This window comes from Mus caroli, chromosome 4 (assembly GCF_900094665.2).
Source record: "Mus caroli chromosome 4, CAROLI_EIJ_v1.1, whole genome shotgun sequence".
In the NCBI taxonomy this organism is placed as follows: domain Eukaryota; kingdom Metazoa; phylum Chordata; class Mammalia; order Rodentia; family Muridae; genus Mus; species Mus caroli.
In genome coordinates this window covers 46,090,618-46,113,839 of record NC_034573.1, presented here as the reverse complement: position 1 = coordinate 46,113,839, position 23,222 = coordinate 46,090,618, and the positions used below count along the sequence as shown (strand labels likewise).

The following is a 23,222-nucleotide window of genomic DNA, read 5'->3' as shown; positions in this document are numbered from 1 at the left end:
TATTAATCTCACTGGGTCAGTTTCCTTTCAAGAATAATTCTTCTCTAGGTCAACACTTTAAGTTGTCTCTTGCAAACTTATGAATATTACTATTTTAAAGTCGGTTTTGCTGTATAACCCAGACTGAGCTCAGAGTTGTATACCAAGATAGACTCAAATTTGTGGCAGTCTTTTTCCCTTGGCCCTTGGAGTCCTGAGAATACAGAAGTCAACCATCCCACCCAGTGTCTTGCAATTCTTATTAATTGTACACTATTTTAAGTTGTATATTTTGTTATCTTTTTAAAGGAGGTAGTGGTTTTTTTGGCATATAACTGACGTCAGGCCCACTGTTCAGTTTGTCTAAAACAGCGTTCACTTTAGGAACATGCAGACCTAACGTTAACTTCTCTGCTCCGTCCTCAAACTACAGTCCATGTGTCCTTCCTGCAGTGAGGCTATTACATTCTAGTGGTTAACCCTTCCTAACTGTTAAGAGAGAGAGAAACCTGGCTACACACAGGCCTGACATTTCCATTTTTCCTTTCAGGTACACTGGGCCTACATGGCTTGCTTGATTTTAAATGATTAACAAGTTGTTTTTCCTAGATTTTGTTTAGTTATCTGGCTTGGTTTTTTTGTTTGTAAACATTCAACTACATTTGACTCTTAGCTATGGTAGTTACTGTCTGCCAATTTAAACAAATATTTTAACTAAATCTGTAGTCCCATAATTGGGCTTCAGAAATTCCTCCTAGGCAGCCAACCAAACTAAAACTGAAACGGAATTACAGAGTAAATAAAATGATGAAATATAATAACCATGAGAAACTGTAAGTTGTAAGGGGATTACGTACCTCTGACCACCACTAAGCTCAGTTAGGTTTTCTTTCCACGTATTTCCTAAGGCAACCTTGAACTCCAGACCATCTAAAACTGTCTGCCCTTCTGGTGGTGCAAGCATAGCATTGGCACCAGGCAAAAGGGTAGAAAAAATAGAGCCAAAGTCTTTGTTCACCTAGATTAAAAAAATCATGTTACAACATCAGAATATTGTCCAATTGTTAGGATATTTGCATGCAACTCAATAGATCCACTGTGTGTTGGGAAGAAAAGGTCTGGGGAAGTTATTTGACCTGTCACAGCAGGTGCAAATGGGGTGATTCAATGCACATACATATACACCTGATCAGCATCTAGCCATCTGTCTTATGAATATGACCAATAACTTTTAGAGTCCAGAAGACAAATATGAGTATACCACAGAGAAACCAGCATTGCCCCTTGTCAAACGCGTGTCTTCCAGGATTTAACAGCCATGTTCTCTAGGGAAATCTTCAGATTCAGGGCCAGACACCAACATACACCAAGTAAATCTATTAAAACATCTCCTAGCTTTTCAAGCAGGACTTCTGAATATGGACATAACTAAGGAACACATTTTACCTTAGCCAAAGAAGTATATATGCCAATCCCAATAGCTTTTCATTAAGTTTTGAACACATTAAGTTAGTGTTCAAAGTTGAGATAATGAAGGAGGATGGCTGCCATGCTGAATAGTCAGGAACCATCAGCAGCACTACAAGAACCTTTGAAATTAGGAAAGAGCAAACTCAACTTGCACAATCTGGGAACCACTGCGGGGCCTGTTCTACGATCCAGCATTAACTTTATATGTTTTATAGGAATACCCGAGTCAAGTTTCTGTATACGAGAAGATTGAGCTATAATTTTCTGTTTTCTTGAGAGTGTGTGGGAGTCTTTCACAGGATTTGATATGATGGTTTGGCAGCATTTCATCCTTTTGATCTTATAGAATAATTTAAGAAGCACTGGTATTAGTTCTTTAAAGATTTGGTGAGATTCAGCAGTGATTCCATCTGGTCATGGAATTATTCTAGATATTATGTAAGTGATTATAGATAGTCTATAAGTAACTTAAAGATGCAGCTTAAGACTAGCAGTATTCCTGAATATGAACTAGAGAACATATTATCTCAGCCAAAAAGCTCTATTTATACGATCTCACCCCAAAAGCTCTTTATGCTAATATTAATAGCTTCTGATCCAGTATGCTACTGGTGGCTATGGAGAGAGGACTGATGACTTGGATGCTGACTGTTAGACAGAGAGTAGCTGCACTGGAGAATCTTGAGAATTGGGAAACAGCAAAATGCAGTCAACAACTGTTAAGCAATACTTTATTATTTCTTCAGTTCTATTCTTGTTATATATTTAGTTGTTCATCTCATCTTGGTTTAATTTTGGTAGGTATGGTGGTTTGAATGAGAATAGCTCCCATAGGCTCACATTAGGTCCTCAGCGGGACTGTTTGGAAGGGATAAGGAGGGATGTACGGCCTTGTTGGAGATGTACATTACTGGAGGTTGGCTCTGAGGTTTCAAAAGCCCACCCATACCAGGCTGAGTCTCTCTGCTTCCTACCCGCATCTCAGGATATAAGCTTTCGGCTACTTCTCTACTGCCATGACTGCCTGGGCACCACTGTGCTTCCTAGCAGGATGAGCATTGAGCCCTCTGGAACTGTAAGCCCCAACAGAATACTTCCTTTTATATATATAAATAGGCCCTGATGATTTTCTGATTCAAAAACCTATTAATCAAGACAAAGCTAGCCATCAAACCTTCCATGAGAAAAAAAGAAAACCTTTCTGAGGTAAAACAGACTACAGGATTTGTCAGCACCCAAATGGTCCTGCTTTAGGTTCTCCACTAAAGGGACACTGAATACAATACATAAAACAAACACAAACCTTACAACACAGTAGAACACAGTAGACCAGATGCAAATAATATTTAAATAAGAGAAGAAAATTCTACCAACATAGAAAATTACCAAACCACAAAGGTGACCAAGGAGGAAGAAAGAAATGAAGAAGCTATGAAAAAGGAAATGTTTAATAGAATGAGGCCTATTCTGAATGTGGACGATACTGCCCAGACTGCGCAAACTATCCAATCCCTCCCTCCCTCCCTCCCTCCTTCCTTCCCTCCCTTTCCCCCCATGCCTCCCTCTCTCCCTCCTTCCCTTCCTTCCTTCCTTCCTTCCTTCCTTCCTTCCTTCCTTCCTTCCTTCCTTCCTGACTCTTTCTCTCTCCTTTCTGACTATGGGAACAATGTGATCAGTGGCCTGCTACTCCTGCCTCAGGACTTCCCTGCTATGATGGAACATATCCTGAAAATGTGAACCAAAATAACCCTTCTTTGTGTCGCAGCAATGAGAAAAGGTAACTAATGCCCATATGAAGGGTAAAGCATTAGAAGGAAAGCGCCATTAGGAGCCTGGTAAGGGAGGGTTCCTCAGGGAGGGGACTAGAGAGAAGATGGCTAACAGGTGCAACTGCGCCTTTAGATGAGAGGACTACATTTTCCTGTTTTACAGCACAGGATGAAATATTGTTGACTGCAATTAATGGGTAAATTAAGATAGTTAGAAAACAAGTATTAGATGTTTGAACTGAGTATGTTGAATGTTTGTGTCTCATTATTACACAATGCACATACCCTTTAAATATGTACAGTTACTATCTGGCAAATAAAGAGGTAATTGTTTTAAGTCTTGCTATTTATTTTTCAGCGTCAATTTATAGAACTTGCAAATCGCCATCATCATTATACTAAACCTAACTACACCAAGCCTGTATTTTGGCATGGCAGTTTATTGGAGTACAGAAATGTTTTGGAAATGGCAAGACAAACAATGGATAGTAAAGCTGAGTCCGTAAAAGACACTTATTCCTAACTACTATCCAAGTGCAATGTGTTGCTTTTAGTGTTAAGCAGTTGTGAAGGGTGTCATCTCAAAGACGAAAGAGATCAGATGACGCTCCCTTTGAAAATAACAGTCATGATAGACGACAATGACACCAACTTATCTATGTCTTGCAGTAAAGTCAAAAAGACAAAGCACATTTAAAAATGTCTACAAGGCTATAACTCAGGCTGTGAACATGTGCCCCATTCAAGCTACACAGAGCTGCTATTACAGTGTAAACCTACTGATAGGATCCTTCATCCTTGCCTTGGGATTACATTTTTGGATTCAAGTACCTTTTGCCAAGCAATATTTAGGGCCTGATTTTTCTTCTGGTCAAGATCTTCTATAGTTGCAAGGATTTTGGATTTGTCATTTTCTACAATTCTTTTCTTCTTCATCAAATCATTATACTGAAAGGAAAATGAGACAATTTATTTGTAAAATACAAAATTTCTTCCTCATTCACCAATTTAGTTAGCCATAAAGAAGTTTCATCCTATTTTCTAGGAAGATACAATGTATCAGAATTATAATACAAAAACAGTATGAGAAAAGTAAACATACTCCTTATGTATCAACATACAGGGAAATTCAACTACGGAAGCCAAGAGTTTGCTAAGTCCTAAAAATATTTAGGTCATACTAACAGTCCCTTTTCTTCCTAGCATTTGAGGCAACCTGAAAAATAATAATGAAAGCATTAAGTACAAGTTGGCCAGTTTTATCAGTGCCACAAATAATTTAATTCTTTACAGTGATGTATATACCCCATGTTTTGAATTAGTATCAATTCCATACATATCTTATTAATTCTCTAATACAAATACAAAATGAATTTTGCTGAATTAAAAGAAAAACATAAAGCATAAATACAGTTCCTGAGAACGCTCTTTCCCTGTGAGATTCTCAAGAGTCGGGAGGTTTCCTTAGACTACTTCCTTCCAGGTTCGTCACCCCTTGGCACTAAACTCTCATCCTAGACTGCAAAAGTTTTGTCCTGACAGAAGAGATGGGTTCACTATCAAGTAACTGAGAGCATTAAAACCAAGAAAATGCTGCTAGATTTACAGAGTAGTAAAACTGTGCGTAACACCCATTTAGCAGTTTTAGTCATTGCTTATACAATGGTTTTAATATGTATTACAGGCAGAACTCAGACCTTACCAAGGGCAGAAGGAATGAGGATACAGACCAGCAGCAAACTAGATTCACAAGGCATGTCAAAGAGTAAGCAAGCGGTTTGTATAAGAATGCCCCATAAGCTAATATATTTGAACACTTAGTCACCACAGGATAGAAATATTTGAAAGTATTAAAAGGATTAGGTGTGCCCAGCACTTGGTAAGCAGAGGCAGGCGAATTTCTGAGTTCCAGGCCAGCCTGGTCTATAAAGTGAGTTCCAGGACAGCCAGGGCTACACAGAGAAACCCTGTCTCGAAAACAAAACAAAAAAAACCCAACAAAACAAAAAAGGATTAGGTGTGGCCTTGTTGAAGAAAGTGGATCATTGTGAGTGGGCTTTGAAATTTCAAAAGCCCAGGTGGCGACCAGAGTCTCTCCCTTGCTGCCTCCACAGAGCAGGATCTAACTCTCAGCTACTGCTTCAGGACCTGTCTGCATGCTGCCATGCTGCCATCATGAAAATGAACCTCTGAAACTGTAAGCAACACGAGTTAAATACTTTCTCTTATAAAAGCTGACTTGGTCACGATGTCTCATCACAGAAAGACAAACAGTTTCAGCAGATAACAAAAGCCATGGATACAAGACAGCATAAAGGGAACTGATGTACCAAAAGAGCAAAATAACAAGGAAGAAATGAAAAAGATGGAGGAACAGGCAAACAAAAACCACATTAGGCAAGAGGCCATCTACCATCACAGACACTAAACTGTTCTAACATGGCCAACAGTGCTAGGAAGCAGACTCACCCGCTCTTCCGCTTCTGTCAGCACATTCATCGCTCTCAGGTTAACATTTCTCCCTAGTTTCTCTTTTACTTCCTGTAACTTCTGAAGTCTCTGGCCAGCTTCTTTGGGGTTGTTTGTTTTGAAATCATAGGCACTATTAGGTTGGCCAAATAGGTGTTTCTCAGCATTAATCCAATCATAATCATTCAACATTTTGGATACCTGGCCACATATGCAAAAGAAAAAAAATTATATTCACACCAAACATTTTTCAAACCAGTTTCCTAAAGGTTTACTATTTTTAAAACAACTATTTCAGAGGAAAATAATCATAATGCCACAGAAAAAGGAAGGGTGGATGGCATGTGCCTCTGTAGGAATGAGGATGGTGAATCCCTTTCTGGGGACTGTGGACTAAAGAAGCAGAATACACAGAGTCCTCCCACCAACCATTAGCAAGGATGAGTGAAAAACAAAGTTTTTTACAAAGTCAAATTGAGTGTCCTGTGTTCTAAAACACTCTGCTGTGAAAAATGCTTTGGTTTGGTTATTCGAATTTTGGAATATTTACAAATATACAATGAGATATCTCAGAGACAGGAAATCTGAAGACGATTTTACATGACATCTTTCCCGTGCCTTTCCTTTTGCTCTGACCTGGTACAGTAGACCAGGTGTTGATTTTTCTCTTTTACATTTTGAAGCACTTAAGACTTCCAGATTGAAGATGCTTCATTTGTATATTCAAAACATCTGTATTAAAATTAAGTCACATGAGGCTCATCTGATAGGATTTTACCTAATTCAATCTATTACTTCAAAAAGTAATTTGTGTGTAGCTAAAATTCCTTAGAAATAGTCACAATATTTGATGAAGTCATGAAAGCCTAATTGTGACTACGTAATTTTCTCAGAATTATTATCTAAGAAAAAAAAGCACTGAATGTTGACTATCCCTACCTCCACCTCTTCTTGCAAGGTAAAATGTAACTTTTTCATTACTACAAGCACTTCAAACTTTGGAATTACAATTCTTCATGGTTTTCCTCTAAAACTGTGGGAGATTCATTCTTATCAGTAGAGTAATCCTTGTCCAATCTACTTACTTCTAAAATACTATGTCAACTTTCAATTACAGTCTGGCTTCTGAGATGGATGACTAGTCAGGTCTTTGAAGGTGCTGGGTGGATATGGTATCTTCAGTACAGTGTCTGATAGAATAATTTTACAAAGGCAACCATATACTCCTTAAAATACTTATACTGTGACATAGCAAAGGAAGGTATTTTTAGTGCTATTAAAAGCTGGGATAATTTTGAAATAACTGCATTGCACAAAATCATATTGAATACCTGAAAAAGCAATGTCTTTTAAAATGAGACACACACACACTTGTGAGTTCTTTAAATTCAACTTGTGATAAGATAATGTATATATTATTACTAATAATAAGTTTTATCAGTAAGTATGAATAACACCAATCCGATTGGATACCATTAAATATTACAGAAATACATCATATAGAGAGAAATAAATGTCTACAACTAAATTTAAAAACAAATCATTTGATTATAATTGAAAATGACTGTTAATGATAGCAGTTATCACAGCTGTAAACTCAAGTATACTTTAGGCTATATTTCTGCCATTTGCAGCAAGTTTCCTATTGAGCAGTTACTAGAATTGTTCAAGAGCTCAGAAACCAACCCCTGATTCTCCAGGTTGTAAAACTCAACGTAACCATACCTTTGCAGCAGCATCATCCGCTTCCCGCTTATGTTTGCTTATGCTGTGGTCTAACTCCTTAATTTTAAGCTGAGACTCATTGTTTTGCAAATTGTGTTTCGCCACTTCTGCACATTTATCTTTAATTATGTTGTCCTGGGCTGTTATTATTTGCTTTTGCTTCATCAGCTCATCTTGAGCTTTATTCATTGATTCCTAAAATAGCAACAGAAAGGAAAACTAATGACTATCAGTCAGGTGACAAATAAGTACTCTAACCCTGCCCCAAGTGTGTCTGACAGACTTTTGGAGCATATGACTACAGGTAATGGCTGTCTAACCCTTCACATTTTACACACAGTAAAGTGAGTCACATCACCACTAATAGAATCAACATGACATACGATCCATGCTATAATCAAGACTTTTGACTACATGTAGTGTGGGGGGATGAATGCCTGAGAGGAGGACTACAAACTCTGACCTGCTATGTCTCTCAGTTTAAAAAGTTCTGTGAAGTTAACTAACAAGAAGATAAACTGAGAGATCTCCAAAGAACAAGAAGAGGAGCAAAAATAAGGACTCAAGATAAGATACGGTGGCCAAGGAAGTTTCCCTTCTACAAATGTAAGGTGATAAGAATATGACCTGTGGCCAGCACTTGGGAGGCAGAGGTGAAAGACTCCCGAAACGGGGTTGGGGGGGGGAGGGCTCATCAAGTCCCGGAATGATGCGACGCCCAAGAACTCGCAAGAGACCAATCTTGATGCAAACAGCAAGAGGTTTAATCGGGAAAGGCCAGTGCACTGGGAACGACTTGTATCCCACGCAGGGGTAGAGGAGTCGACACCGAGCTCAAGGGGTAAGAGGTTTATAAAGGCAGAAACTGCAAACACCTGGCATTGGGCTATAGCATTTGGCAAGCATAACGGGTTCAAAGAACGGTTAGAGTATTCTGTATGAACATTTCATGAAACAATGGAGCAAGTTAAACTTCTACTTTGTGGTTAGTACAACCTGGAACAATGGGGTGAGTTAAACTTTTACTCCCTGCCATTAGTGAGGCCTATTGTGGACACACGTCTAGGGGCTTACATAATTTTTCACTCTCTCTCAGGATCTTTCAGAGGCAGGTGGATTTCTGAGTTCCAGGCCAGCCTGGTCTACAGAGTGAGTTCCAGGACAGCCAGGGCTACACAGAGAAACCCTGTCTCAGAAAAAAAAAAAAAAAAAGAATATGACCTCTGGTAACAGAATGTCACAGCATTTGAGTACAGGGGTCAAAAGAAAAATGAAGAGAGAACCCTCTTTTTGTTGAAACCAACAGACTTGGTGCAAGGAAAGATTTCTTACTCTGACTTAGGGCCACCTGCTCCACCTAAGTGGAGAGGCTACTTAACTTTCAAATGACTAATTACAGGTGTGGTTTCCTCTGCTCCCAACTCCTCAAGCCCCTTTGCTTTATTCTGGGTGTTGAACGTGCCCATAGTAAAGATAAGATTTACAAATTCACAGGACAAAGTTTACATGAGACAAAAGGAGAAAAACCCTAGCTTATCTTACACTTACATTAGGGGGGAAGAAAACTAAGACAAAGCCAAGTAAGTACAACAACCTACCAAAAGACTCTTAAGAAATGACTTCCTTAAGTAAGCATTAATAATAATTTAGATGGGGGAGGAGCGTATTTGGGAAATAAATAATTCCAAGCAGCAATGTTCCACACCTAGGATTGTTACATGTGCTCAGAGTGAATTTAAATGCGTTCATCAATGGTCTGTGCAAGGAAAAAAAAAAAAATCAAGACTCATCTTAAAATCTAAAGATATTTTAGCCTTTAAAACCCTTTGGAAAAAAAGAAAGAGTAAAAGTGATCCATTTAAGGGGAGCGTCTCCAGTCTTATCAACTCTAAGAACATTCGACAGAGGCACGGCTAAGAAGATCACGCTGAGACTGAAAAGGAGCGCTACAGATGTAGCTGCCAGTGTTTTCTGCACTGGGAGAAAATACACATGAGCCCTATCACCTCAGACTGAGCAGAAATGGAGTTTTAATCTTGTTTGTCTCAAGCCAATTAGTTAGTAGGAAGTTAATTTCCTTCCTTAGCTCCCAGAGAGAGTGCTTATCTGCTCTATCAGCAAAAGGAAATAATTTGTAAGGTAAAGCTTGACTGAACAACCTTTAAAAACTAACTCATCTATCTTACAGTTTCCTATTAAAAGAAAAATAACATGATGTTGATAGAGCGTAGTATAAGACAGAGGAAGAAATTGAGATGAAAAAAAAATCAAAATAAAGGAAACCAGAACAAAAATTAAAATTTACCTTAGAGGCAAGAAAGAAAAATTGAACAGAAACTGCAAAACATCTAATCAACGTGAACTATAAAGTTCAGACAAATAAATTCTTAGAAAAGTAGTAGTTAAAAATTGCTATTCTGCTAATGTAGTATGTAATAATGTGTTTGCAAAATGGAATGTAATCAGAAATAATGTCAAGAGTGAAGTGAATACTCTCAAATACTATAGGCTACACAAGGAAGCAATCATTCTCATGGAAACCACTGATGGGCATCTCCAGTGACTAACTCTCCTGGGACAGGGGCAGGATACAGGGAGCCTACGGGGGTGACTCAAGCTGGGATTCCTACCAGAAGGGGTATAAAGACTGAAGTGGCCATCTCTTGTAGGCAGGCAGGACTTCCAGAGGAGGGGGGACGACATCAACCCACCCACAAAACCTTCAACCCAAATTTGTCTTGTCTATAAGATGTGCAGGGATAAAGACAGAGCAGAGGCTATGGAAACAGCTAACCACTGACTGCCCCAACACAAGATCCAGCCCACATGAGAGAGTCAGCCCGACACTATTAATAATATTCTGCTATGTTTGCAGTCAGGAACTGTGTCCTGAGAGTCTTCATCCAGCAGCAGATGGAGGCAGATGCAGATACCCACCACCAAATATCAGGAGGAACTTGGGGAATCTTGTGGAAGAACTAGGGATACAAATGAACGGGAAGACTTACAGAGTCAATTAAACTAGGACCATGGGGACTTAAGAGAGCCTGGACCACTAATCAGGGAGCATGTAGGAGCTGGACCTAGACCCCTTACATATGCTACTTGGTCTTCATATCGGTCCCCTAACAAGTAGAGCAGGGTCTGTCTCAGTCTCTGTTCCCTGCCATCGGATCCCCTACCTGAACTGCGTGCTTGAGCCTCAGCGGGAGAGGATGTGTCTAGTCCTGCTGGGATTAGAAGTTTCAGGGTGGGATGGTACAAGCAGGATCCCCTTCTCTGAAGAGAAGGGGAGGGAGCATTGGGGACAGTGATTTGTAAGGGTAGGACTGAGAAGAGGAGGGGGCTGTAATTGGGATATAAAATGAAAAATAAAACAAAAATTACAAAAAGCAATCATTCTCACGGTAAAAGATAACAGGATACGAGAAGTACAAGGCAAAGGTAAAATGCTCTTTACTATAAAGTTCCTATGTGGATGGAAGATCTCTGTAAATACTATGTGTATTTAACTAACACAAAACTCATGCCACTAAAGAACAGCATCACAGCTAAAAATCCAAATACTTGAAAAATGAAGGTTATACTAGAGATATACTGCAGGAGTAGAAATACTACAAGACTACTTAAAATGATTAAAGCAAGTCTGAAAAGAAAAGAGTCTGTGAATCTTAGCCTTTACAGTGCTGCTTCTGTGAACTGTCCATTTCTCCCCTATAAGCTGCAACACTATTGCTGCTTTACAGTGTTACATCACTGCAGAGACACTGTAGGAAGGCAGAGCTGCCCCAAGTACATGGGACAGTACCAGGCATGTCCTAGCACAGGGCTTTACATGGTTCCAGGCTGGATATCACCTAAAGATCAGTGCTCACAGAAATTTGTTTCTCAGTAGCCACATACACAACCTTTCTGTAGACAGTTTTCTTTCTAGCAAACCCAAATCATTGCCAAATTAGTCACAGCTCTGCAGTTAGATCTCTGGTTCTCAGCCTTGTGAGTAAAGTGGGGCTCCAGGGCTGTATCTGTGGATCAGTCCCCTCAGCCCTGGGGGTAATACCTACTTTTTTCTGTTGTCCTTATGCTCCTTAGAATTCGCTTTACCTCTAGTGATCAATCCTTTCACCCAAACAGTTATTTTTTTTTTCTTTAAACTCTGTTCATTTTACTTCATGGATATATTTGAGTAGACTCAGAATGAAAATCTGCTGCGATTTTATAACTTTCTAGAATCCCCACTTCACCTCATGCTCTGATCATAAATGAAAAGACTTAAAGCACTAAATCAATCATGTCAATTCAACATTTCATAAGTAGATGAACATTAAATTTTGGGCTAGGGACCAGGCCCACCCATAGCATCAAAGCTGCTGTGCAGAAAGAATATGGCAGCACCGCACCAAGAGCTTCTGAATCTGAAACTGCAACAGGCTCCCCAGTGACCACCATCTGGAAAAGGATCTAATTCGCACTTTCTTCAGAGACTAAGAGAAAGAGTGTGACCTGACACATCCCTCACTCTGATAACTCAGCTTCCCCCACACCCTCTAAGTCAGTAACACGCTGCCTGCCTTTCTTCCTCCCACTACAAGCTCCCTCCCTACTCCCAGCCCCCAGTTTTGGCCAGCCTAAGACCCATGCCCACCTGAAAGACATTTCTGTGAAATACTCAGCAACCATTTGACAAAGGACATCCTCCCTCTTTCTCTGAAATCAAAGAAGGGACCCAACCTCTCCCGGGAGCTATCACCATCTCATGCGGTGTGTGGAACTATAGCCCTGGGGCTTGGACTCTCAGAGCCACCCATCCACGCACACGCACAACATGCTGTCATCTGTGAAGTTAATAACTGACTCCTATTTAAATCTCCAACCCCAAAGGACAAAGGACAATCTGCTTCAGCATGCTTCGTAAACCCAAATAGAAACCTTTCTACCAAGGTTTTTAAATTTCTCCAATTTGGTAACAAATCTTACCTTATTTTTAGCGACCTCAGCTGCCATTTTTTCAATGTGACCTTCATAGGCTTTGATGGCTTCATTCACGGCATCAAGCTGCTGCTCATTAGATGCATGCTCTCTTTTGAGCTCCTCCAGCTCCAGAGTGATAGCTTCAACCTCCTACAGAAACACACATTTAAGGTTAACTGCTGGCAAGTAATTTAGCTTCATACAGAGATAAAAATTAACATTATTCTCATTTAAGTATGACTGTTTAGTATTAAACTACCATCAAACCAAGCTGTTACCTCAGAAGAAAAAGAAAACATATAAATCATATAAATTTTGAGTTTAGAAAACTGCATAATTATTGCATTTATCTGTAATTATAGTATAGAAACATTAAAAATTCTATGTTAACATATGAAGTAGTGAGCTTTAGTGACAAAATTTTTTAGTGTGCAAAAGCCTTTGTATCTTGATTTTGTTTTCTACTATAGATTTTTAGTTCACTGGAAAATTTTTGTGAAGGTATTTAATGAAAGGCTTTTAAGCTGGGTGGAGAGTTTGTAAAATTTAGAGTGCAGTCTTTGGAGACATAAATACATTCAAATACCAGCCGTGTCACCATGCAAAAGTATTAAAGATCTGTCTGCAATTTTATGAGACCTGGTTAATATGGCATGCTTAACTTCAGTATCTCACAGTTCATATCCACAAGTTCATGATAACTAGGAACATCAATCTGTTAGCCCTCTGATCAAAGGCACACACACATCATGATCTGCTCCTGCTTTGCTTGACTCAATTGCAGCATTTACAGAACAGTGTCTTGCTTGTAAGATTCATAATTTACAATTTATATAACTTGTTTAATTTTGGAATCAACACTGATGAGTGGCTAGCCCCTGACATATCATCACCTTCTATTCTACACTGATTTTAAAAGATTGCTGATTAAGATCTTACCTGTTGTTTTTCTTTCATTTTCTTGCTAGATGCATCTGCCTTTGTTTTGGCACAATCTAGCTTTTTCTGAGCATCCTTCAGTTCTTTCTCTCTTTCAGCTTCTGCATTTTTCATTTTATTCTCCAATGCTTCATACTTTTCTTCAGCTTTCTTTTGGATTTCTTTTGTGCTTTTTAATGTCTCCTCACTTTCCTCTGAATCACAAGGGTAGTTAAATATGACTAACTTAATAACACAGCCAAAAGCTTATAAATCAAATCAATTTAAGAAATGCTTTGAAAAACTAAAAGCTAGAGTTTGAATATTTTAAATCATTTTAGCTATGTTTTGGAACTGGCATAGTGAAACATAAATTCTATTAAAAGTAGTATTTGAATGACCTAATGACTTCTCACGTTATTTCTTCTGAAAGATTAGTTTGTATTTGGGGGAGGCAGAGGCATGTTTCTGTATTTGGGGGAGGCAGAGGCATGTTTCTGTTTTTAAAATGATATGGATAAAACTCAACCTTGTATTAACAAAGCCTATGCTGGACTACTGAATTACATACATCTTCTACCTTACAGTTCAAATCAACACTGTGTTAACACTATTGTCCATAACTCTAGTTAGCCCTAGCTTACATTGGTTCTGCCTATTTATGCCCAACCACATAGCCTTCCATGACAACAGAGGATCAGGATGAGTTTAAACTGAAGTAAACAAGGGAGAATGGATATACTCCTGTCATGTATCACATCTGTCAGAGCTAGGATCATGGTACAAACATAGTTCCAGAAGCTAGCACTGAACTGTTTTCTATCGCTGTTCAGTGCAGAATAGAAACATTAGTAGAGAAATTCACATGTAGACTTTTATCATAATTAATGACAAAAATAAAACAAGCTGCTATATACAATTAAATTATAATTAAAGGAGGGAAGAAAGTATCTTAAAAAATATGGAACACTTCAGGAATTTGCACAGGAAAATGTCTGAACACAGTACATAAATGATGCTGTGTGTCAAATTTCTAAGATCTTGTGAGAAACCTCCAAGTAAACAGGACAAGAGTCTTGTAATCCCTGTTTCTCCACGACATTGGTTATTATTGGAATGTGCTTTCATGACCCTTCTAGGTGTAGCAATAGGAATAGAGTTTACTTCAGATTACCCATCATCTTATCATTATTACTCAGAATGATGTTTCCAAGTAAGAATTGTTCTTCTGATAGTATACAGCTTGAACTAATGTGCCTTTGCCCTTCTAACTATATACAGCCAAACTCAAGTGACTTTTGTTCATATGACTTTGCTTAGCCTTCAATAATACCCTCAGAGTATAAATTGTCTGATGCTCTGAATAAAGTTGGTTATTGCATGAGACTTTAGTTCATCTCAATGTTAGGATCCACTCTCCAGGTTCATGTTGCCAAATAAAGTAGCAGCACAAAAGTAGCTACAAAATGCATTATATTGAACATTTTGTATGTAAACAATGGGAGAAAACAAATCACCTACAGGAAAAATGGGCAAATAGGAAACTTAAAATAGAAACCCAAAGATCTGATAAAGTACATACAAAAAGTATCCCAAATGTTAATAATGAACAAAGTGCAAATTAAATACTAAATATTCACGTCATCTGCTCACAACTGTAAGATTAGAGAATCCTAAAATGTCTAGACAAAGATTTCATGGAATGAGAGCTTTTCCATACTGATGTTAGTGAATATTAGTTTAAAAAAAATTAGTGGGGGGCTGGTGAGATGGCTCAGTGGTTAAGAGCACCCGACTGCTCTTCCGAAGGTCCAGAGTTCAAATCCCAGCAACCACATGGTGGCTCACAACCATCCGCAATGAGATCTGGCGCCCTCTTCTGGAGTGTCTGAAGACAGCTACAGTGTACTTACATATAATAAATAAATAAATCTTTAAAAAAAAAAAAAAATTAGTGATATGGCTGAGCATGGTGGCGCACGCCTTTAATCCCAGCACTCAGGAGGCAGAGGCAGGCGGATTTCTGAGTTCGAGGCCAGCCTGGTCTACAGAGTAAGTTCCAGGACAGCCAGGGCTACACAGAGAAACCCTGTCTCGAAAAACAAAAAAACAAAACAAAACAAAAAAATAGCAATGCATAATAAAAATGAGGATGATCACAACCTAAAGAACCAAAAGTCCCATGCTTGAATTTATTCCACAGAAAAACACCCATGTGTGCTCTGAGCATCAAATCTTCTGAGTTTAAAACAAATGAGAGCAGCACAAAGAGATTAGGCACAGTGGGTTTCATCTTACCAATGGTTTTTTTAAGGGCATCTAATTCTTCTTGTTGCTTATGATAAGAGCTTTGCTGAAGTTTAGTTTGCAATAAGTCTCCCTCCTCTGTCTTCATCTCCCACTGCTGTTTCAGTTGGCGATACCTTGAAAAGACAAGTTTATAATATAAGTATCCTTGGTGTCTGTGACATGCATTCAAACATGAAGCTCTTACCTAAAGCAATACAAACAAAATAACCTCACATACCACAAACAGAATTCGATGACATTGGTTACCATGGAAAGCTATCGCTTCAGGTAAACTGTAAATGGTCAGGACACCAAACAACTATTTTCAAATAAGCCTTAATTTTACAAAATACTAGAAGTGATCTTTGAATAAATTAAGTTTATGTAAATGCAATAATATACCTGTATCTATCCACTAATTACTAAAAAATAAAGTTAATACCAATTCATAATATATAAATACATAAAAATACATAAACAATATATAAAAATTGTCTAAACCTGGCTACATATTTATTAATTCCTATTTTCAAATGTGAGTAACAGTAATGTTTCACTTCTTATAGTGTAGGAAGTCATGGGATTCACCTTAAGCAGCTGTAATAAGCTTTAGCAATGGCATACTTTTTCTCACGTTCTGGCTCCTCATCTCGTTGCAAAGTATTTAGCTAACTCAGTTGCAGTGAAATTTCAAGTTCATATAAATTCACAACACTAGAAATTCAGAAGCTCTGAAGAGAAAGGATTGGCCCAAATCTAAACACTATCTTGAGTGTTCTTACTTGAAACTGTTTGACAGTAAATAAAACAGCACTTTCTTTTCCAAGTCATTAAATATTTGTAAAACACAGAAAGTTTAAAGAAAATTATATCAAAGGCCTGATACAATATATAAGAAGGGCTTTTGCTGATCCTTAAATATTTTTTAATTTTTCAAAATCAGTTTCTTTTACCTCAGTGCTCTAACTAGTCAATAAGCAAATCTGAAGAATAATTAACTTCCTGCACCTAAAACAAATAAAAGATGCAAAGCCCAGAGCATTATGAACTCGCCAGCACCTTGATAAAGCTGCCACAGGATGGAGAAACTCTGATGAATCTGCTGCACAACTGATTAACATAAATAAAGATGTGGGGGGAAATGGGTGTTTTCACACAATTTCATACTGGCATGGCCACTCTCTAACAGAATATGAACATCTCTTCCATACATACAGCAGACCTCACATCTTAGTGTAATTTTAAACTTCAGGAATTGAATGTTATTGACTTACACAAATCATTTTATCTTTTAGATTTATTTTACATTTATTCAGTATTGTAAATTCTAAACAAAGTGTTTTTTTACAAGTCTTTGCTTACCATCTTCAGAGAGACTGGAAAAATTACAATTATATTTCAAGCAATGTTTGTAACTTTGCAATACTTAGTGCAGAAGTGTCATGGCAAGCACTGACTCCTGGCTGACTCTAAGGCATAGTAGGTGTTTGCTCAGTATTTGTGTTTGGCAAGGGTTTTCCTGGTCATCCTCCCAGATTTTAGGGCTGACAACTATTGAAGGCTACACCACATTGAGTAAATTCTAAGATCTCACGTGTCCTCTAGAGCATGCCAGAATATCAAAGCTTGCCCCACCAAACCCAGCTCGTCACCAATACCACATATTTTTTCAAGAAGAGGATTTCTTTTGTATTTACTTAATTAGACCCTGGTAACTTCTTTTAAATCAGGGAAAAAAGAAAAATGGGTAAAAAATTAGACTCAATTTATTATAAACTTAAAAGTAAAATCAGAGAGTCAATTTCCAGTAATTTTCTATCATGCAGAATGTGTATAGCTTAATCCAACAGAGACTCTTACTTTTCGGCAACATGTTTAAGACCTGCTAACTCCTCTTCTAGAGCGTGCAGTTCTTTCTCCTTGGTCCTCAGCTCATCTTGAACATCTTTGACTTCTTGAAACTTGGTTAAAATCGAAGCTGCCTGGGACCTAGCACCTGGATTGAAGCAAATTAACAGAGGCTTTGGATACAAAGTTACCACATGCTTATTAAATATTCTTTTCTCAAAGAATTATACTAGAAATGATCAAACAGCAAATCCTACACTGTACTTATAACAATAAGGAATCTATTCCAATATCCAAGCCTTAATAAATACACAGCTGCTAAAAAAACAATTCTTGGTAGATGTGGTAGTTTATTAAATAACCACTGCTCTATCTACTGGATCTATCTTGCTAAGTTTTCACTCCAGACATTGAACTTGGCCATATGGTTTGTTCTGTCCAATGAAAGAAACCTAACCCTTGAACATTAGTATACAGTTTATCATTTGCTCTAAGGAAAACATGCTGAAAAGAGGAATTCTTCAGAATGAGTTACAGTAGAACAGGAGCAGAGCCAAATGACCTGTAGTAAATGTAATATAAGTGAAATCAACTAGCTCATAGAATGGGGCTTTATGAAATTCACTATACATGTGTTATCCAATTACCAGTTCACTATCTGTTTTAGGACTCTGAAAAGCAGCTAGTGCAAGGAAAAAAAAAAACAAATACTATACTCGAGACAACAATCTTCAATATTTTCTGGTACAGAATACTATTACTCAATGTTATTATATTATTAGGCCAGAGTACTGCAGGATAATCATTGTTTTCAATTCATTAAAGCACCACTTCAAGATTCAACATGGGCAACAGCACATAGCAAAGTGAGTTATTCAATTTCTTGAGAAAATGTGTAGTTAGACTAAGAATTTACAAAGTAAAAAAAACCTTTGTAACTGCAACTGAGCAGAAAGTATGCCTAAGGAAGCCCATATTCTCATCACTATCCATGATGATTTGTTTGGCCTAGGAAGTAGCACTATTGGGAGCTAAGGCCTTGTTGGAATGAGTGTAACCTTGTTAGAGTAGGTAAGACCCTAGTCCTAGCTGCCAGGAAGCCAGTATTCTCCTAGCAGCCGTCAGAAGTGGATATAAAACTCTCAGCTCCTCCTGCACCTTGTCTGTCTGGATGCTGCCACCTTCTTGTCTTGATAATGGACTGAACCTCTGAACCTATAAGCCAGCCCCAATTAAATGTTGTCCTTTTAAGAGTTGCCTTGGATACAATCTGCAAAACACATGAAACTCAAGAAGAAGGAAGACCAAAATGTGGATACTTCGCTCCTTCTTAGAATGGGGAACAAAATACCCATGGAAGGAGTTACAGAGACAAAATTTGGAGCTAAGACACAAGGAAAGACCATCCAGAGATTGCTCCATCTGGGGATCCATCCCATATACAACCACTAAACCCAGACACTATTGCATATGCCAGAAAGATTTTGCTGACAGGACCCTGACATAGCTCTCTCTTGTGAGGCTATGCCAATGCCTGGCAAATACAGAAGTAGATGCTCACAGTCATCTATTGGATGGAACACAGGGCCCCTAATGAAGGAGCAAGAGAAAGTACCCAAGGAGACTAAAGGGGTCTGCAACCCTATAGGAGGAACAACAATGTGAACTAAACAGTACCCCCCCTCCCCAGCTGTGTCTCTAGTTGCATATGTAGCAGAGGATGGCCTAGTCGGCCATGAATGGTAGGAGAGGCCCTTAGTATTGCAAAGATCATATGCCCCAGTACAAGGGAATGCCAGGGCCAGGAAGTGGGAGTGGGTTGGTTGGGGAGCAGGGAGGGAGAAGGGTATAGGGAGCTTTGGGGATAGCATTTGAAATGTAAATGAAGAAAATATCTTATAAAAAAATGAGAGCAATGAAACCACAATTAAAAAAAAAAAAAAGAGTTGCCTTGGTCATGATGTCTGTTCACAGGAGTAAAACCCTAACTAAGATCCTACCCCAGTGACTGGACTAGCCTAAGAGCAAACAGGAATACACTTTAGAGGACTGAGCTACTGAGGTGATCCATGACAGTTAATCATAAGCCACTTGAGCGCTTTGACACTCTTCTGTACTTTAAAAAGCAACTGGAAATAGAGAGAGAAACTGACTCAGAGGCACACACAATTTACCAGAGAATTATTAACACAGGTAGATATACAACATACCTCCACTCAATGTTCCATGAGGATCAAATACATCACCCCCAAGGGTTACAGTTCTGGTCATTATCCTTTTATCAAAGGCCACTTTTTTGGCATTATCCATATTGTTACAAACAAATGTTGTTCCAAAGACAAATTCCATTCCTTTCTGAAGTTCTGGTTTATAGTCAACCAAGGAAAGAGCTACATGAACGTTGTCAGGACCAACCTACAAGGAAAAAAAGATCTATCACGGGACACACTACTTTCTTTGAAATATAAACTAGTAAGAACTGCAACAATATATCTAAATTTTATATATATATATACCTAGTAATAATTTTTTTTTTACTTTAAAATATAGTTTTAACACTGAAAGACCTATTACCAACTAAAATAGTTTAAATACTAAGCACTAGGGTGGTGGTAGGTCACCCCTTTAATTCCAGCACTTGGAAGGCAAAGGCAGGTTTGAGTTCAAGACTAGCCTGGTCTACAGAATGAGTTCCAAGACAGCCAAGGCTATGTAGAAAAACCTTATAATGGCAGTAGTTGAGGGGTCGGGGGTGGGGGTGGGGGCTCCAAAGCACAAACTACTATGGACTGTAAGTTTTTTTCAAGAAGCCGATACCAAGTTCACACATCTAAATCGGCTATATAAATACAACTATAAATTAAAGTGCAGTAATCTTTATATCAGCATAGTTACAGAATTTTGGTTTCAATTATTAATAGTATGTTTCAGCCAATGTTTTTTTATTCAAATGAACTACAGCAGCCACTTTAAAAACCGGAAATAAGCGCAATGAAAGGATAAAAAGGACAGGCAAAGCCCTAGTCTTCCACTGCCATCACAGCGTCTTTATGAACTTTACTCACAATGGCCAACTTTCCCATGTTCTGACAGCAGCAAAACAGCAAAGGCAGCACCATGCTCAGGCCTCCTGAGCCAGCAGACACAGCATTAACAGATCTGGCTATAAACTCTAGGACAAAGTGTTCTTGCTGGTGTTTGAGATTCCAACTCACTAAACCAGGGCTTAAATCACAGGCAAGTTAAGTTTGTGAACATTCCTGACACAAACTAAAACAAACAGAAGCCACTTTTAACTACAAGGGCATTTTGAATTTATTTTGACTGAAATTTTCTCAATAATACTGAAGACACTGGGTATCTGCTTAGTGTCTTAACTACAAATGCTATTTCTGGGTTTCACCTAACTTTTGAACTCAAAACCCTTACAAAGCTGCTCAATAACAAGATCATTTTATTGAAAAAACATATTTGGCTTCTTTTTAAAAATGATCTTATGTAAATTGGTGTTTTCCTGCATGCATGACTGTATGAGGGTGTTAAACCCCCTGAAGTTAGCATTACAGACAGTTGTGAGCTGCCATGTGGGTACTGGGAACGGAACTTGGATCCTTTGGAAGAACAGCCAGTTGTCTTAACTGCTGAGCCATCTCTCTCCAGCCCAGCTTCATGTTCTGGATCAGTATTCAGCGCCCAAGCTGGGTGCTGGAGAGAAGCTTGTTGAGAACAGCGGCTGTTCTTCCCGTCAGGCAGCTTGTGACCCCAGCTCCAGGGCAGCCAAGGACATGCGCATACCGCATATGTTCATACACAGCCTTAAATAAAAGTAATAATAATAAAAACAAATCTTTTAAAAACAATCAGAATGTATGGTAAAATAAAAATGTATTTCCTTGTACACTTCTACTTTCTTACTAGCAGATACAGCACAATAGGGGCCATGTTTCAGTTGTCCAAAATTCTATATGAATATATCCCTTAAAATTACTATTTGCTAGAGTTAAAAGAAAGAGATAAATGTGTAATTAAGACAAAATAAGACTTACAAGATTCTGAGCGACCCTCAGAGTTTCAGGAGCAATACATCTGGCTGAAATCTTATTGAGAGGAATTATTGTGTATCGACGCTTCAACTCCCCCTTTTCTAGTAGCTTCTTAGCAGTAACCTAAAACACAAATATGAAATTGTAAGAAAAAACACTAATGGTGATTAAAAACACTAAACTAGAACGCATACAAGTTTAGGGTTCACCAAATATATGTGTGGTGTGTTTCCCACTGTAGACTCTAAAAGTATACAAACTAGATTATAATTCAGCCTTCCTGAAGATGTTTTTGTGGGCATATAAATGAACTTGGAAGGTTTTTTGCTAAGTGATGTAAGTCAGAAAAAGTATTGCACAATGCCATTTACGCATAGAATCTTAAAAGGAGAAGCTGATGTAGAGAGACTAGAAGGTGAGATTGGTGAGGAGAGAGCAAGTACACAGAAGCAGGAAAGGGGCGCAAGTCTGCAATCAGAAAAGGGAGCTAGCTGTATCTGGAAATACCATGTATATGTAGGATGCCTTCTGCTTTCTGCATGGTGTGTGTACATGCGAAGAACACACAGAAAACTAAAAGATACATCATAAAATGTATGTGATGAGGTTAATTTACATGAACAAGAACAGTGAAATCTGAAGAAATGTAAATAAATCCAATGTTACTGTAATAAAAAAATTGTGAGATTAGTTTACAAATTTAAATAAATATAAATTTGACAGCAGAGATGAAAATTAAATCTGTCAAAAAATTAACTAAAAAGCTTAAGTGGCTCAGAGGACTACAAAAGCACAGAATTTTTCTACCATTATATGATTTTTTAGGCAGAATATTAATTTTAAATTTTCTTTAATTAATATCCATTTACCTCTGTGTCTACTACAACATTGTAGAGTCGTTCCCCAGCCACCACTTCCAGAGCTGTGGCTGTAGAATTATCTTTCACATTTATCAGAGAAGCTACAAGTCCTTTCACGGAATTTCGATTCCAGTTCTTCTCTGGGTCCCTAAAATTAGAGAGGTAACCAAACGTTAATGTTAGGTAAATATTATACTACCCTAGTTAAGAACTCCAAACAAATGAATTATAATAGTTAGAAAATGTCAGCTATTTTCTGAATTGCAATTAAAATATTTCAATAAAATTAACACAGACTTATTGTTTATCTTTAATTATGTGCATGCAGGTGAGGTGTCCCTGTGGGGCGGTAAATGCACATGAGTGCAGTTCTTGTGGAGGCCACAAGAGGGTGTTGGATCCCCAAGAGTTGAACTTAAGGGTAAGCCACCTGATGTGGGTGATAAAAACTGAACTTGGGTCCTCGGAAAGAGCAAGCAGTGTGTGCTCTTAACCACTGATCCACTTCTCCAGTCTCTTTCTAAAAAAATTTTCAATGTAATGGAAACAACTTTGGTGTTCTAATCTCTTTAACACATAAGTTTGGTTATGTCTGCCCTAACAAAGCAGTAGCAATAGCTCAGTAGCTCAGTAGCTGGGTACGTCCCTCACATGCCTGATACTCAGGATTCAATGTTCAATATTGACACTGAAAGTAGGTGAAAAATGAATGCCTTAAGAACCCCATGTAGAGCCGGGCGTGGTGGCGCACACCTTTAATCCCAGCATTTGGGAGGCAGAGGCAGGCAGATTTCTGAGTTCGAAGCCAGCCTGGTCTACAGAGTAAGTTCCAGGACAGCCAGGACTATACAGAAAAACCCTGTCTCGAAAAACCAAAAAAA

At 38.3% G+C, this 23,222-nt stretch overlaps 1 protein-coding gene across 1 annotated transcript in view; it reads right to left on the bottom strand.

The window, feature by feature from the left end:
• The window catches only part of Smc2 (structural maintenance of chromosomes 2), a 49,049-nt gene that overhangs the window by 5,574 nt on the left and 20,253 nt on the right, over positions 1-23,222 (bottom strand). The window contains exons 13-23 of the mRNA XM_021159844.2: positions 22,351-22,489; positions 21,485-21,604; positions 19,649-19,853; positions 17,451-17,586; positions 15,600-15,724; positions 13,323-13,516; positions 12,390-12,533; positions 7,413-7,607; positions 5,688-5,888; positions 4,050-4,166; positions 837-997 (exon numbers count right to left, since the gene is read on the bottom strand). Coding sequence (XP_021015503.1) covers positions 837-997; positions 4,050-4,166; positions 5,688-5,888; positions 7,413-7,607; positions 12,390-12,533; positions 13,323-13,516; positions 15,600-15,724; positions 17,451-17,586; positions 19,649-19,853; positions 21,485-21,604; positions 22,351-22,489 — 1,737 coding nt within the window. The remainder of the gene's footprint in view (positions 1-836; positions 998-4,049; positions 4,167-5,687; positions 5,889-7,412; positions 7,608-12,389; positions 12,534-13,322; positions 13,517-15,599; positions 15,725-17,450; positions 17,587-19,648; positions 19,854-21,484; positions 21,605-22,350; positions 22,490-23,222) is intronic.